This window comes from Eptesicus fuscus, chromosome 5 (genome assembly GCF_027574615.1).
Source record: "Eptesicus fuscus isolate TK198812 chromosome 5, DD_ASM_mEF_20220401, whole genome shotgun sequence".
In the NCBI taxonomy this organism is placed as follows: Eukaryota; Metazoa; Chordata; class Mammalia; order Chiroptera; family Vespertilionidae; genus Eptesicus; species Eptesicus fuscus.
Window position 1 is genome coordinate 75,279,450 of NC_072477.1, and position 15,214 is coordinate 75,294,663.

The window sequence follows — 15,214 nt, forward strand, 5'->3', positions numbered from 1 at the left end:
ACCGAGGTCCCAGTCCCACCCACCTACCGATTGGCTTATTGGCTATTAGCAACCACTCGCGCTCCTCATTGGCTGATACCTCCCGTGCCGGCATTCCGCTGGGAAGTTCGCGGCGGCCAGACTCAAGGTCACAGGCAACTACATTTCCGTTTCCGGGTCGCATCCGGAGTCATGGCGACTGCGAGAGGCCCGAGTTATCTCTTGTCCCTAGGCAGATGGCGCCGCGGCGTTGGAGTGGCTCCCCAGTCCCGGGTGAGTGCCCACCGTCCCTGCGATCGGAGAGGCTCTGCATCTGGGCAACAGCTCGGCCCCGAGCGGGAGCGCCCTCGGCGGCCCCTCCCTGAGCGAGCGCCCGCGGCCTTCCCCGCTGCCCCGCGAGCTGCTTCTCTTTCCCGGCCTGCAGGCTCTCGCCGCCCTTGTGCCCGGTGTATCCCAGGTGGATAACGAGTCCGGTTTTCTGGGGAAGAGGCCCCATCGCCGGCACCCCGGCATCCTGAAGCTGCCGTGTGTGCGGCTGCCTCGAGCACTGGCTGACGCCGCGCAGTTAATGCTGCTCGGTGAGTGGCGGTGGGAGAGGGGAGCCCGAGAAGAAGCGGAGACCGTGCCTTCACACATCTGATGCCGCTTCTCCTCTCTGGACCGCAGAGAATTCACTGCCCAATGTGGAGAATCAGGTGCAAGCATTGACCAATTATCTCTGGAGCCGGCATTTACCTGTAGAGCCAGAGGAGTTGCAAAGACGGGCAACACATCTTGAGAAAAAATTCCTGGAAAACTCTGGTAGGGTTTAAGAATAATTAAAGAGTAGTTCAAATCGAAATAGTGAGAAATGGAAGACCAAGAAATAATTTTAGTCTCTCAAATAGGTATTGCAGTTTGTTGTTTGACTTTCTGGACAGAACAGTTATTACAATGATGCCTTACTACGAGAAGATAGATTATTTCAGAGATTGTCCTTGGGACTTTGGTGAAGGTCAACGAGTGCTTTGTTTTTTCCTCCAGATCCACTGGATTAGGACTGTCTACATTGTTATTCTGAAATAAAAAACCCCTGTATGACTCCTTATCTAGTGCTGAAATCTTCAGGAATAGAAGAATACATATAATGCATTGTCATTTTCATGATTGTGAGCTCCTTCATATTATAGACCTGTCTTTTATACATCTTATATTCCCTGTACTTCCCACAGTACCTGGCCCATGATAGGCACTCAGTAAATAAAATAGTACTGAACTGAACACAGTTATGAGACTTAAGATTTCCAAGCCCCATTCCTCCCTATAGGAACAGTGGAGACGTCACAATCTTAAGTTTTGGGGATGTGAGGAAATCCACAAAATATTGTCCTTATCCGATAACTTTTTTTTTTTTATCCTCACCAGAAGATATGTCTTATTGATTTCAGAGAGAGAAGGAGGGAGAGGAAAACGTCAGTCGATTCCCTCCCATACACACCTGACTGGGGATTGTACCCACAACCTTTTTGGTGTACAGGACAATACTCCAACCATCTGAGCCACCCATCCAGGGCTCCTTTACACATTTCCCTTCAATATAGAACAAAACCTGTGGGATGGAATGGATCAAATTAAATAAACTGCTATTAGAGACAAATACTATCTGATACACTGATGCTATAGTTATTCTTACCTGAAATTTTTCTCTAGGTTTGGCTTCTCTTTTAAGCTTTAAGGCTTTTCCCAGGTGGGAGTTGGGGATGGCTGGGCAGGCAGTATATTCAGATACTAGATTTGAGCCCTATTCTTCCTTGTTCTCACCCCAGACTCATTTCAGACAGAGGAGAAACTTCGTGGAGCAGTGCTGCATGCCCTACGTAAAACTACCTACCATTGGCAAGAACTGAGGTAAGGGGGACTGGAGGGGCTGCAGAAGGAAGAGAAGTTTGATTTTTGAAGGAGAGTTGGACAAGCACAATTACATAGTTTTATGTTTCAAAAAGCAATCTGGTTTGTCAGGCTCCCCAGGACTCTTCTGTATTGCAGAGTGAAATTGCTGACCTGGAAGAGCCTGTTCCAAAAATTTCATTTCCTAAAAATCTAGAGATACCTGTGGGATAGAGGTTATTTGCCAGTGGAAGTGACTCTGATTTTTTCTGGCAGCTACAATGAGGGACTGAGCTTGGTGTATATGGCCGCAAGACTAGATGGTGGCTTTGCAGCAGTCTCCAGGGCATTCCATGAGGTGAAGATCCCGCAACTTCCAACCTGAACCCTTTTACCATCAGTTCCCTGATTCATAAAGTAGTCTTCTGGGATAGGATTCTTGGGAGATTTCATGTGCATTTTTTAAGAGGCTCTCCTTATACTCTGAAAGGATTTTGGGACCCAGAAAGGTTTAGATTCACTGTTTTAGGGGCTTCCTTTATGTAAAGTATTTATATTAAATCTCAAAATACGGTCACCCTCTCATACCCTCTGTCTTGGTCTCCTAATTCATTTTTTGCCAAGGCCCTAAATATGCGTCTACTTACCGTATTGTGGGGTGTTGTATATTTCTTTAGATTCAGACTCAACTTCCAGAGTTCCAACCAAAAACCCTAATGGACTTTGGGTCAGGTACTGGTTCTGTTACTTGGTGAGTATCTTTCTCTGTCTCTATTCATTCTAGCTCTAGAGAGCCAGGCTTACACAAAACCAATATCAAGAGACTGGGAAAATAGAAAAGTTGGGAGTTCAAAATGTTTCTTCCCCCAGAATGGGCAAGGCATGAGAAGATATATGGATTAGAGCCAGAACTTAAATGTTAAGTGATAAAAGACCCACATTTACAAAGATAAAAGAAAGGAATTTAGTGTAGGGCATAAGTTTTACATATCAAAATTAGTTTGCCTACAGTAGTTTTCCTGAGTCTGCGTTTGTTTGTTTTTTTAAGGAGCTGTAAATAAGAAAATAACATTGTTAGTTTTTCCAACATTTTAACATAGCATTCTGTTTCCCCAGGGGTGGGGTTCAGGATAGAGGGTTCCCTTGTAGGAATGATTCTTTGTCATGAGAACTGGTGATTTATATTTTGTCATCTTAGGGCTGCTCATAGTATTTGGGGTCAGAGCCTACGTGAATATATGTGTGTGGACAGTTCATCTGCCATGTTGGATTTGGCAGAAAAGTTACTGAAAGGTGAGGACAAGCTATAAGGAAGGGCTTTTCCAAAGTTGAAGTTAAGAAAGCAAAGGCATACTGGAAAGAGTGTTTTATTTGGGAATAAGGGAGAGAGCTAAAAGTTAAAGATGAGTCTGGTACCCTTCCAATTTTATGGTCAAGTGGCGGGGGGTAGGGAGGAGGCTTTGTTGGACTGTGAATGGGTTGGGAAAGATTAACAGGACAGGTGTCCCAATATTCTCCCTGTCCTTTTTAATATTCGCTTACCCTATGCATCTCACCTAGCATTTTCTTTATTCTCAGGGCCATGTTTCTTACCAGGATATCACTTCAATTTATACTTATACACTGGCGATGTTCAACCTTTTTCATCTCATGGCACACATAAGCTACTTATTAGAATTCAGCAACACACACAAAATATATTTTTGCCCATCTGACAAAAAATAGGTATTGTTTTGATGCATTCACACTGGACAGCTATTGTTTTGGCTGTCATTTTTTTATTTGACAATCTAAGGTAAAAGAGGTCAGTGCCCCTGACTAAATAGTCAGGTATTGCATGTTTTAAACATTCTTGTGGCACAACAGTTGAAAATCGATGCTATACTAACTCATAGTTGCCACACCTCTGTCTTTACAGGTGGTTCAGAAAATGGGAAGCTGTATATTCCAGGTGTCTTTTTCAGACAGTTTCTACCTGTATCACCTAAGGCAAGTAGCTATATGTAGAGTATGCTAAATATGGAATTTGGCAGATGGAAAACTGTGGCCTCAGCATTGCAACCCAGCATTGAATGTTAGAAGATAAGACAGCAGAAGAAATTTAGAGAGAGAGAACTTGATTGTGCTCTAGGAAGGGGGAGATAGCAGGTCTGTCATGTTCTTTGTTTTGGTCCTCAGGTACAGTTCAATGTGGTGGTATCAGCCTTTTCCCTTAGTGAACTGCCCAGCAAGGCTGACCGCACTGAGGTAGTCCAAACCTTGTGGCGCAAGACAAGTGATTTTCTGGTGAGTAAAAATCCACTTTTCCCTTCAAGTTTTAAAGCAGCTTCATGGGTTTCATTCCTTTCCTTCTCTACATTGGAGCTTGTCTTCATTCTCGACCATTTTTTCTCCTGCATAGATCCCTTTGTCCCTCTTGTAGGGTCACCATCCCTAACTTATATATAATGCCATTTCTTTAGGACTGCTATTCCATTTGTGAATGCTCTTACAGAGCTACTGACACTTGTGTTTTCATGTAATTCGGGGCTTCTGCTCATTTTCCCCTTTGTGAACAGATATTGGTGGAGAATGGAACAAAAGCTGGGCACTGCCTTCTCATGGAAGCCAGGGACCTGGTCCTTAAGGTAAGGTTCTTTCTCCTTCTCTTCCCCCAACCCCTACCTATCTGTCACCAATTACCAGTACTCCCTTGAAAACTGAAAAGACTGTCATACAAAGGTAAGTGACTCTCGGGAGAGTAGGCATGTAAAGTCATTATGCTGTAGGGTGGTGGCTGGCAAAGTAGGGCCTGTGGGTCAAATCCTGCCTGCCAGGATTTGTATGAGCCAGGCTTATTTGAGTGACTGTTGTGTATGGCTGCTTTCACACTACAAATGGCAGCGATGAATAGTTGGGACACAAACAGATTTTGCCTACCCTCTGGGCCTTTAAAAAAGTTTGCTGACCCCTGACCTAGGACATGGCTGAGCCAAAAACCTTATCTCTAGGACTTTATGAGCCAGTGTAAAATCATGAATTTAATTGTCCTGGAATGGGATTTTTTTGAGAGTGGAGGTTGCTGACAAGGAGAGCACCTTTCTATGTGCCAAGTTCCTGCCCTTCTCCTGCTGCAAAGAGAAAGTTCTTTGTTTGGAGAATTAGAGAAGTAGCCAGCTTAACTCCAAGAACATAGTTAGTAATTACCAGAATCGGATGTTAAAGGAGTCCTGGATTGAGTGCAGAGGTTGACTTATGAGAATAGACCCTGCAGGCCCAGCTTCATTTTGTTATTTCCTTTGATTTCAGGGAAAGGAGAAGTCACCTCTGGACCCTCGGCCTGGTTTTGTCTTTGCCCCAGTGAGTGTTGCTTCTGCCTTTCCCAGCATGCAAAGAGCTGAGCTCAGCTGTGTCCAGGACAAGTGAGAGGGCAAAGCTAAGCCACCCTCCACTGCTTTGTGTCCCGATCCGGTTTCTTCTCAGTGGACCCCCTGCTCTCCCTACCCCCTGCTCCTGTGCTCCCTTACCCTGGCCCTTCCTGACCCCAGCACCCTTCGTTTCCCAGTATTATGATCCGTGGTTCTTTCGTCTTAACCTCATATTTTTCATGTGTGTTTACAGTGTCCCCATGAACTTCCTTGTCCCCAGTTGACAGCCTCTAAGCCCCTGGCCTGTAGCTTTTCCCAGGCTTACCATCCCATCCCCTTCAGCTGGGTATGTACCCTGGGAATATTGCAGCAGGGAGGAGGTAGCTTGGGAAAGCAGGATGAAAAAGAATCAGGTGGGAGGAGATGGAAAATTCCAAGAGCATTTGTAGGGCCTGAATGTGCATGACCTAGAATATGAAAAGGGTTGCAGGAATGGGGATCAACATTTTCCCCATATCTTTTTCCCCAAAACAGTCTCTCTATCCTTACCTTAGAGCAAGAAGCCAAAGGAGGAAAAGTTCTCGATGGTAATCCTTGCCCGGGGGTCTCCAGAGGAAGCTCATCGCTGGCCCCGGATCACTCAGCCTGTCCTTAAACGGCCACGCCATGTGCACTGTCACCTGTGCTGTCCAGATGGGCATATGCAGCATGCTGTGCTCACGGCCCGCCGCCATGGCAGGTACGGAGGCTGTGACCACAGTTAGTGGGAGGTGGCAGGAACCTACCCCCCACACTGACCTCTCTTTTTCATAGGGATTTGTATCGCTGTGCCCGTGTCAGCTCCTGGGGAGATCTTTTACCTGTGACCACGTCGTCTGAGCTTCTTCCATCCCCTGTTGAAGATCCCCCTGAGAGTTGACACGGATGTGCAACAAGAGTTTTCTTGCCTGCCAAGGCTAAAGCTACCTGGTATCCAGGATGGGAGTGCTGGTACCCCTATATATCTGCATTTGTTTGAAGTTTTAATAATTAAAGGTTTTCAAAGAATATGTGAGTCTTGTGATTCTTTAAAGGTATAAATGTTAGTCATCACGGCCTATCCTGTAACGAAGTGAGTCCTCAGAGAGTCAATGCCTGTCTTCCCACAGAAACCTCAAGCTCAGCCCCTCCTGTAAGAATACTGCTGCTTCTCCCAGAGACCAGGACTTCCCAGGGAAGTAATGGGGGAGTGGGGAAAGCCTCCCCCAGCGCTCTGAGAACTGGCTCAACAGGTCTCAGGGTAATTAGACGGGCCACCTGGACAGGTGACCAGCAGCTGCCTGGCCTCTCTTTTTCTCCTTCCTTTCTTTCCTTTTATTTCTCAGGGTTCATCAGCTCCCCAGAGTTTGCCTCATGAGTGTCCTTTAAGAATTGATTCCTTCAGGATCAAATCATCCATCTCAACCCTGGCATATCCACACAGGGTCCTTCATTTACTTGGTTCATTTCTGTGTTCCCCTAGGCCAGTGGTCGGCAAACTCATTATCAACAGAGCCAAATATCAACAGTACAACGATTGAAATTTCTTTTGAGAGCTAAATTTTTTAAACTTAAACTTCTTCTAACACCACTTCTTCAAAATAGACTCGCCCAGGCCGTGGTATTTTGTGGAAGAGCCACATTCAAGGGGCCAAAGAGCCGCATGTGGCTCTCGAGCCGCCATTTGCCGACCACTGCCCTAGGCCTTGCTATTTCGGAGCTAGAGCAACTTTCTGTGTATTAAAACTCTCAGGCCCTCTCCCGCAATGTATATCAGGAAGTAGGCACAGTCAGAAGTGGTAACAGTTTCAATGTTGTAATATTAGAAATCTCAACTCCCACTAGACATTTCCATACCTGGAGCTATTTTTCTGGGGTTACAGGAAAGGGGAGTCCCCTCATCCACTAGTTCCCAGAGTGACAGCAGCACTACTCCTTAGCCCCACCTCCTTCTTAACCCCAGGTGGCCCCAAATCCCCTCTGAAAGGATAAGGTTCAGGTATCAGCATAGCAGCCTATAAGACTTGCATTGGGGTGTGGAGGGAATGGAAGGCTTAGATCAAATGTCCTGAGTGAGCCAGGACCAGATTGTCCCCAACACAAAATAGCTGGGAAGTAGCTACCATAGACTGTGCCATTTTGGATTAGACGAGCCCCAGGCATGAACTAAATCCACAGTCCTTGGATTAGTCATGGACCTGAAGAGAAGACAGCACAGGGCTGTGCCTGGCAGGGAGTCTGGAGTTTCTGGTTTTGGTGTGAGCCAGGGGAGGGGCCTCCATGTAGGGGGAGGGCGGGAATCTAGGGCTGGGCCCCAGTCAGCTATGCAAGGCTGTGCAAACAGGCAGCACAAAGAGGATCCAGCAGCTTCCTGAAACTCAGGAGTGGACACTACAGCTTTGACCACCTAAGGCACCACTCCTGCTCCAAAGCTTGTAACTCCATTTGTCATTCTGAGGTCTCTGCTTATCCTGTACCCCAAGGATGGAACCAGTGCTAGGAGTAAAAATTGGCTGCCTATTTGCCCTGCTGGTTCTCACGCTGGTCTGTGGCCTTATTCCCATCTGCTTCAAATGGTTCCAGATGGAGGCAGCCAGAGGTATAGCCCTTCTGTATCTTTACCCCCATAATCTAAGTCTGACTTCAACCCTGTCACCCTACCCTGACACCTTGCTCTGATTCTCTTGCCATCCCCAAGCTTGGATGTTGAGTGCTCCTTGTTGCTCTTAGTCACCTTTGTCCATCTCCTCATTGCCAACTGGTTGTAACTCCTGCTTTTCATTAGGTCGTCACCGCCAGGTCCTCAGCCTCCTGGGCTGCATTTCTGCCGGTATTTTCCTGGGAGCAGGATTCATGCACATGACTGCTGAAGCCCTGGAGGGAATTGAGTCGGAGATCCAGAAGATCGTGATGCAGGTGAGCAGCTGAGGTGTAGGGCTGAGAAGCCAGATGATGAACAGAACCAAGGGGAGACAGGAGGGAAGTGATAGAGCCAAGGACATGGGTGGAATGATAGAGACAATGTCAGCTCTTGTGTTGTCTGGAATGATGACAACAGGTCAGATTAGACCGTAAGGAAAGCAGTGAAGCTGAAGGGACAGGGCAGGAAGCTGAGCTGCTCCATCCCCCATCTAATTTCTGCTTTTTTCTCCCTAGAACAGGACAGAGAGTGGGGGAAATTCTTCTGGAGATGCCAATTCAGATTATGTAAGTATCTCCCACACCCAACCTGGAGGGTGAGGAGAACCAGAGACTCCTCATACCCAGGTCCTTTTGAGGAGTACCAGGAATCCCTCTGCTCCTCAGCTCAGACACTGTAGGGAGAGGAGGAGCCAACCCCATCCTTTGGGGTTTATGGAACCCCAGACAAAGCTCTGGCTTTACTCTTTCCTTCTTTCCCTAGACCCTTAGACATGCTCCCCATTGTTTCCCCACATTTCAACCCTACTGACACTGCAACCTTGGCCCCTCTGGTATCTTGTTGCATGTCCATATCTCCTCCAGGCTTCATTCGCCTACCCTTTTTAATGCTTTAGTCCCACATTTCCCATTCTCCAGTCTCCCATCCCACCTCCACACCTCCATCCACTGCATTTCCTTTCCCGTCCCACAGCCCCTCTCTCTGTTTCCAGACGGACTATCCCTATGGAGAGCTCATCATCTCCCTGGGCTTCTTCTCCGTCTTCTTTTTGGAGTCGCTGGCATTGCAGTGCTGTCCTGGAGCCCATGGAGGATCAAAAGTGCAGGAGGAGGAAGTGGGTGGGGCTCATGTCCTTGGACTCCACAGCCATGGACCTCTACCCTCACCCTCACAGAGTCCCTTTCGAGCCCTCATCCTTTTGCTCTCTCTCTCCTTCCACTCGGTGTTCGAAGGTCTGGCTGTGGGGCTGCAGACAACAGTAGTAGCCACCGTGCAGCTCTGTCTTGCTGTCCTGGCTCACAAGGGGCTCATAGTGTTTGGTGTAGGACTGCGGCTGGTGCAGGTCGGCACTGCGTCACGATGGGCTGTGTTCTGCATACTGTCATTTGCTCTCATGTCCCCCCTGGGTGTAGCCCTGGGGCTGGCTGTTGCTGGAGGGGACTCAGAAGGGGGCCGAGGCTTAGCCCAGGCTGTGTTAGAGGGTGTGGCAGCTGGCACCTTCTTGTATGTCACCTTCCTAGAAATTCTGCCCAGAGAGCTAGCTGGTCCTGAGGCCCCTCTGGTCAAGTGGGGCTGTGTAGCCGCTGGCTTTGCCTTCATGGCCTTAATTGCCTTGTGGGCCTGAGAGATTCCTGACTTTTCTGATGGACCCATCTAGAATAATGTCCCTACCTCCAGGAGACACCTCCCAAAAGGCTTTGGTCCTCAGACATTTCTCCACTGAGACTAAGTGGCATTCACTAGGCATCATCCCCATGAACTGGATCCCAGCCTCTCCTACGTGAGATCCCATTGCTCATCCAGGACTGAGAAAGGGACGCTTATTTTAGGTTGAGTGCCTTTACTTTGGAGAGTTGATATAAAGACCATCACTGCAGATTTGAGTCTTGTTCCATTTTTGCTACTGTGTGTAATAAATGTCCATTTTACCCTCCCCATTCAAGCATGCTATTCTTCCTTTCTCCGGGTTACCTAACTGCTGCCTAGTGGAGCAGGAAGTGGGGAGGGGGAGTGTTGGATGCAGTCTTTTCTTCTGGAATCAGAGCCCCTAGCCATTGTGTCACATGCAGCCATGTCCCCCAGACATGGGCACATTGCTGAAATTCCAACAGCTCGTTCCCACCTTACCCACCAGTGTTGAGATCCTGAGCCAGAGTTCCTAGCATTTAGAGAAGAAGAGGTCTAAAAACAGAAAGTGTGGGGATCTAGATTTTTTTTCTACACTAACCATACCTACCCCACTCCCAGTACTTATTATCAGCCCACATGTCCAACAAACTCTTCAGATTGGGCTCCATGGAGCCTACTTCCACCTGGTTTCTATTTTTCATACTGATTCCTGTGTGGCTTCAGGGACATGATTGCTCTTTGAGCCTCTGTCTCCTTCCAGCTGCCTTGTGCTGCAGGATTAAGAAGCAGTGTGTTTGGAAAAAGAGAAAGGCACCAGATAAATTCCAAGGGTGATTACTTGGCTCTGCCGAGACATGGTGACTTTCCTTCTGCCTGCCCTGCCTGCCACTGTGCCTCTGGTCCCTCCCCAATAGACCATTGCCTTTCAGGTGAGTAACCCTACAATGTGCTGCTTCTCTTAAAAACTGCACAAATACAAAAATTGGTTATCTGGAATTGAGGAGGAGCAGGACGGCCCTGACCCACGAGGTGGAGGAATGTCTCAGACTTGGTGGAGAGACAGGGAAGGAGGAGGTGTGCCCTGTGAGCTCAGGCACCCTCACCAATTGCCCCTTCAAATACTTTCAGTGGAGAAGCTCAAGTGGCCTTAACATGGGTGAGGTCTCCTGAGTTCCATTCTCATCTCATTTCATTTCTGTCTTCTGTCCTTCCCATTCCCCTCCCTACAAATTAAGAATAGAAACCTCCTCACCAGCCCAGCTCACGCACCCAGGGATCAGTGAGAAGCCAAGCTAAAGGCAAAACCAAATAAAAATGACGAGAAATAATTTCCCTGACGCCCATCCCAATCTGCTTCCCTTCAGTGCTAAATGTTCTCACACGTAACACAGATCAGGGTCTAGTATGTTGTCATGATGATAGAGTTTCCACATTGAGCATCTGCTATGTGCCAGGAACTCTACTGTTTGCTTCCACATATATTATCTCACCTTCCTAACCCTGCCAGGTAGATATTATCCCCATAGTAAGTCCAGGGAAGTGCACTCCGAAGTTAAATGACTTGATCACCTAACTAACTAGGCTTCAAACCCATGTTTCTGTGATGCTAAGAAAACCTCAATGTACAGATTCTCTTCTTACCTTCCCTTCCTCATCTTTACCTTACCTGTTCCTCCTGTCTTATGTGTTAGGGTCTCAGGAGAAAGCAGAGCGCACATTGGATAATTGAGGCAAGTTTAATAAAGAGAGTGTGCAGAAGGTGTGGCCAAGATTAGGACAGCAACAAGTGATGGTGGACCACCATGGGGCTGAGTAATAGCAATGCTGTTACCTAGGCGGAAAAGAAGGAGCAGTTACCAGAAACTCAAGAGCCATCCATTAAGAGCTGTGGCCCTTGGTAGAAGAATACAGCAGCCTGCAGGGGCTCCGTAGGAGGAAGCAGAGGAATACCTCCACACTCTACTCTTGATCTACTGTCCTGTCTTTTACTGGCCCCGCCTAAGCCAAAGCCAAAGGATAAAAACATCTGTTGGGGCATTGCTGATAGATCAGCCTGAGGAAGCATGGGTCAGAAAGAAACCTGGAGGGGCCAGTAGAAAATGTCCAGCATCAGTTCTCTGCTGCTTTCAACTTAAGTGATCTTGCCAGGACATTCAGAAGGATGAATTGGAAGGGGCACGACTATATGGACATTAGAGAGCTATTTCTGGTACAGAGGACTGTAAGACTATAGAAAGGAGACTTGAAGAGAAGTACATTAGACTCCAGGGCTCTGCATGTGTTTCTAGGTCACTGATGAAATCAACATTTGAGGTAAATGAGCAGAGGTCAGGAGAATTCAAGCAGAGTGACTCATGTGTTTTGCCTCCTCCCAACCCAGGAGCACTTAGATTCCCCTTTAGCCACCTCTACCTTCAGCCAGCAGTGCTTTCATTCCTCCCCATGACCATTTCCCATTCCCAAGATCCTTACGAACCAGGTCAGACTACAGAATGGCTCCATAAAGGGAACATCAGGATCAGGAAGAGAAACAATCTTGACTATTTTCAAAAGATCCCAGCAAGGAGCCAGAGAGGACTGTAAGGGAGCAGAAGATGAATGTGATTTTTAAATGAGACCGAAACCAGGAAGGATGGAATAAGAACAGGCATGAGAACCACAGGAGAGGAGGGAGAGCTGAGTTCACTAGGGCATGGTGACTGGAAGCCAGAATCAGGAGTGATCCTTGATTCAGCCTTGAGAGACCGTGTGTTTCCAAAATGGCGGCAGCAGGCAAGATGCTGTGGATACCCCGAGTGGCACCAACAGCGGCGCAGGCAAGAAGCACTTTGAAGTGAAAAAGTGGAATGCAGTAGCCCTCTGGGCCTGGGATACTGTGGTTGATAACTGTGCCATCTGCAGGAACCACATTATGGATCTTTGCATAGAGTGTCAGGCTAACCAGGCACCTGCCACTTCTGAAGAATGCACCATTGCGTGGGGAGTAATCATGCTTTTCACTTCTACTGCATCTCTCGCTGGCTCAAAACACGGCAGGTGTGTCTGCTGGACAACAGAGAGTGGGAATTCCAAAAGTATGGGCACTAGAAAAAGAATATTCTCCATTAAGCTCAACTGTTTGGTTATTCATTAATGACTTGCCTTCCTGTTACTTAATTGTAAGTTAGATAGAACTTGGTCTTTTCTGCTTTGTCTTTTCAGTTTGCTATTCCTGCAATCCTATTGTGTTCTGTGTCAAAATCCAGTTGGATTCTATAAAAAAAAAAAAGGATTATGAGTTGAACAATAAAAATAGGAGGGAAGATATGTAGGATGGGGAAACGGATAAGAGTAGAAGCTAGTTGGAATAGTCACAAGAAAATTTATGTGGAACAGTTTTCAAGTCTTAACCCCTGTTCCCCATCCTCATTCTCCACCTCACACGTGGATTGTTTATATTTAAACAGGAAAAAAAATATCAGGAAAAATAGAGAACTCTGGCCTGCAGAGCCAGATTTCCATTTTTGCGCCAATAAATGGCTCTCTGAAGTAAACCTTGGAGCTCCCACCACCTGTCCTCTGCTTGCAGGTTGGAGATTGAGTTTGGATATTACAGTTGTAAGATGATAATATGTGAAGACAATGAGATGGGGAACTGCATCAAAGAGAAACCAGTTTATCAAGGTGGGAGGTCCCTCAGAATAAGATACACCCAGGACAAAACCCGAAGAGCTGTAGGCAGACTCTTGTGAGATCTTTTATGCCACAATTTTCCAGGGTCCTGCCTCATTCACGATAGGACACTGTTTGTTGGTTCCGGCTCTGATAGATAGAATACAAGGACTGGAGGCCAAAATCAGAGTGGGTTGGTACATGTGGCTGTGCCAACCAGTCAGATATCCTCACACTCCCCACTGACCTAAGGGAGGAGCCCATGGACAGTACCAAAGGTGAAGCAAAGGGGGTGCAGAGAGGGATACTTAAAGTTTTCAATTACTTCCTTTTTACTCTATTTTGTTGAGTTGCTGTCTTTAGATTTGTTAAATGTCAAATACACAATGCATTCTACTTTTGCTATATATTTATCCATCCCACGTGCTACAGTTTCACTGTTTGTGTACCTTCAGAGAATTACCCTTTAAAATCTCTTCATGAGTTCCACAGTTTTCAAGTGGACACTGCAATGCTCTCATCACTGTAATCCACAGTTTTATTCTCCTTTCCAATGAGCCATCTCTTAGCTATCTTGGACTTCTGTCCCTAGAGTCAAGGAAACACATTCCTTGAGATTGAAAGAAAGAGAGAAACAGGAGTCCTGAGGCTGAAGCAGAGACAACAGTAAACAGTTTGTAGTTCAGCTTCTGTGAAGTCACCCCACCCCCCTTTCCTGTGAACCTCTGAGCTCTGATCTTGAGAATGGACAGGAGCCACCAGCGTGGTATCCGGCCGGCACTATGTAACTACTGTGTAGATTCTGGAAGACCATGGGAGACTCAGGAAGGAAACTGGGAACTGGGGAAAGTTAGGAGGAACCATGACAACCACAGGGGGGCACTGTGTCCCCATGGGCTCGCCTGGAATGTGTAGGACCAACAAAGTAGAGAGGTCAGCCAAGGACAGCACACCCCTCTCCCTTGCATCCAGGAGAGAGCCTCTCTCTCTCTACCTAACTTGGGCGTCTTATGCAGGGACATCTATAGGCAAGAGACACACATGGTCATCACCCATTTCACATACCACCCCCATGGCAGGTACATACTCACATTTTACACAGAAATGAGATTTTTCTCCCTCTTTCAAAGATTACCCTGCTAGCCCTGGCCAGATAGCTCAGTTGGTTGGAGCATTGTCCCAATACACCAAGGTTGCAGGTTTGATCCCCAGTCAGATCACATACAAGAATCCACTAATGCCCAGCCGGTGTCACTCAGTGGTTGAGCATCAAGAGGTCACAGTTCAATTCCTGGTTAAGGTACGTGCCGGGGTTGTGGGCTCAATCCCCAGTTGGAGGAATTCAGGAAGCAGCTTATTGATGATGTTCCTCATTGGGGTTTCTATCTCTCTATTCCTCTCCCTCTCTCTCTAAAAATCAATAAAAACATATATTTTTTAAATCAACCAATGAATGCATAAATAAATAGAACAACAAATCAGTTTCCTCTCTCAAAAATCAATAAGTTAAAAAAAATAAACAGGGTGAAAATCTATTTTTTTATTTTAAAAAAGATTACCAAACATAACAGTGTTTGCTGTGCAGTTGAATGTGCTGAGAAGACCCACCTTCCCTTCCATAAGGCACAGCAGCAGCTATTGCTGTTTGGAACTCTTTGCCTTTTCTTCATATTTTGTTTACCTAGGAGCTAGTTATGCCAGTGATTCCAATTATGTGGTTTCTTTTCTTTAATGTGACATTTAAGCACCGGCTGCCTGCCCTGTGCGTGGTCACCAAACACCCTCGCCCCTCCTGATCCTGGCCTACTGCATTTAAAATAGTTCAGTGCTATGAGAGTGATGAAATGCTCAAGCATCAAGAGCATGTTCCATGCCCCACTTCCACATCACTGTGTCAGCGCTAGACATCAAGCTGCATTAGTCATCAGGTCTGTTTCACTGAGGAAAGTGTGTAATTGTCCATGGGGTTTCTATAAAGTAATCTGGCAAATGACCTTGTACTATTATTCCATCTGCAGTACTCTGGACAATAATACTATAAAGTGCCTTCTCATTTTTACTTCTTGTGCCCCAAGAGCCCAAG

General features: G+C 46.7%; 2 protein-coding genes and 1 pseudogene across 3 annotated transcripts; all 3 read left to right on the plus strand.

Annotated features, from left to right (window-relative positions):
* The first annotated feature begins 126 nt into the window (after nt 1–126).
* METTL17 (methyltransferase like 17) lies at nt 127–6,233 on the plus strand. The gene is made up of 14 exons (XM_008159813.3): nt 127–252; nt 404–557; nt 646–780; nt 1,785–1,866; nt 2,122–2,203; nt 2,523–2,596; nt 3,044–3,138; nt 3,764–3,834; nt 4,024–4,131; nt 4,404–4,472; nt 5,134–5,184; nt 5,446–5,538; nt 5,747–5,931; nt 6,006–6,233. The coding sequence occupies exons 1-14, from the start codon at nt 172–174 to the stop codon at nt 6,109–6,111; spliced, it is 1,386 nt and encodes a 461-aa protein (XP_008158035.2). The 5' UTR covers nt 127–171; the 3' UTR covers nt 6,112–6,233.
* A 1,313-nt stretch (nt 6,234–7,546) lies between these two features.
* Nucleotides 7,547–9,727, plus strand: SLC39A2 (solute carrier family 39 member 2). Of its 2 annotated transcripts, none has more exons than XM_054715590.1 (4): nt 7,547–7,809; nt 7,996–8,126; nt 8,367–8,417; nt 8,843–9,727. In XM_054715590.1, exons 1-4 carry the CDS (start codon nt 7,695–7,697, stop codon nt 9,473–9,475), a joined length of 930 nt encoding a protein of 309 aa, XP_054571565.1. In that variant the 5' UTR covers nt 7,547–7,694; the 3' UTR covers nt 9,476–9,727. The 2 variants fall into 2 exon arrangements, with proteins under 2 accessions (XP_054571565.1, XP_054571566.1); XM_054715591.1 differs by having other exon boundaries at nt 8,372–8,417; nt 8,843–9,479.
* A 1,542-nt stretch (nt 9,728–11,269) lies between these two features.
* LOC103302758 (E3 ubiquitin-protein ligase RBX1-like) lies at nt 11,270–12,605 on the plus strand (annotated as a pseudogene).
* Nucleotides 12,606–15,214: the final 2,609 nt, after the last annotated feature.

Coding starts and splice junctions, on each gene's coding strand:
- METTL17 (XM_008159813.3), top strand. CDS start 172: ATGGCGACTGCGAGAGGCCCGAGTTATCTCTTGTCCCTAGGCAGATGG. Junction 781..1,784: donor AAAATTCCTGGAAAACTCTG/GTAGGGTTTAAG, acceptor TTCTCACCCCAG/ACTCATTTCAGACAGAGGAG. Junction 5,539..5,746: donor ATCCCATCCCCTTCAGCTGG/GTATGTACCCTG, acceptor TCCTTACCTTAG/AGCAAGAAGCCAAAGGAGGA.
- SLC39A2 (XM_054715590.1), top strand. CDS start 7,695: ATGGAACCAGTGCTAGGAGTAAAAATTGGCTGCCTATTTGCCCTGCTG. Junction 7,810..7,995: donor CCAGATGGAGGCAGCCAGAG/GTATAGCCCTTC, acceptor GCTTTTCATTAG/GTCGTCACCGCCAGGTCCTC. Junction 8,127..8,366: donor TCCAGAAGATCGTGATGCAG/GTGAGCAGCTGA, acceptor TTTTCTCCCTAG/AACAGGACAGAGAGTGGGGG.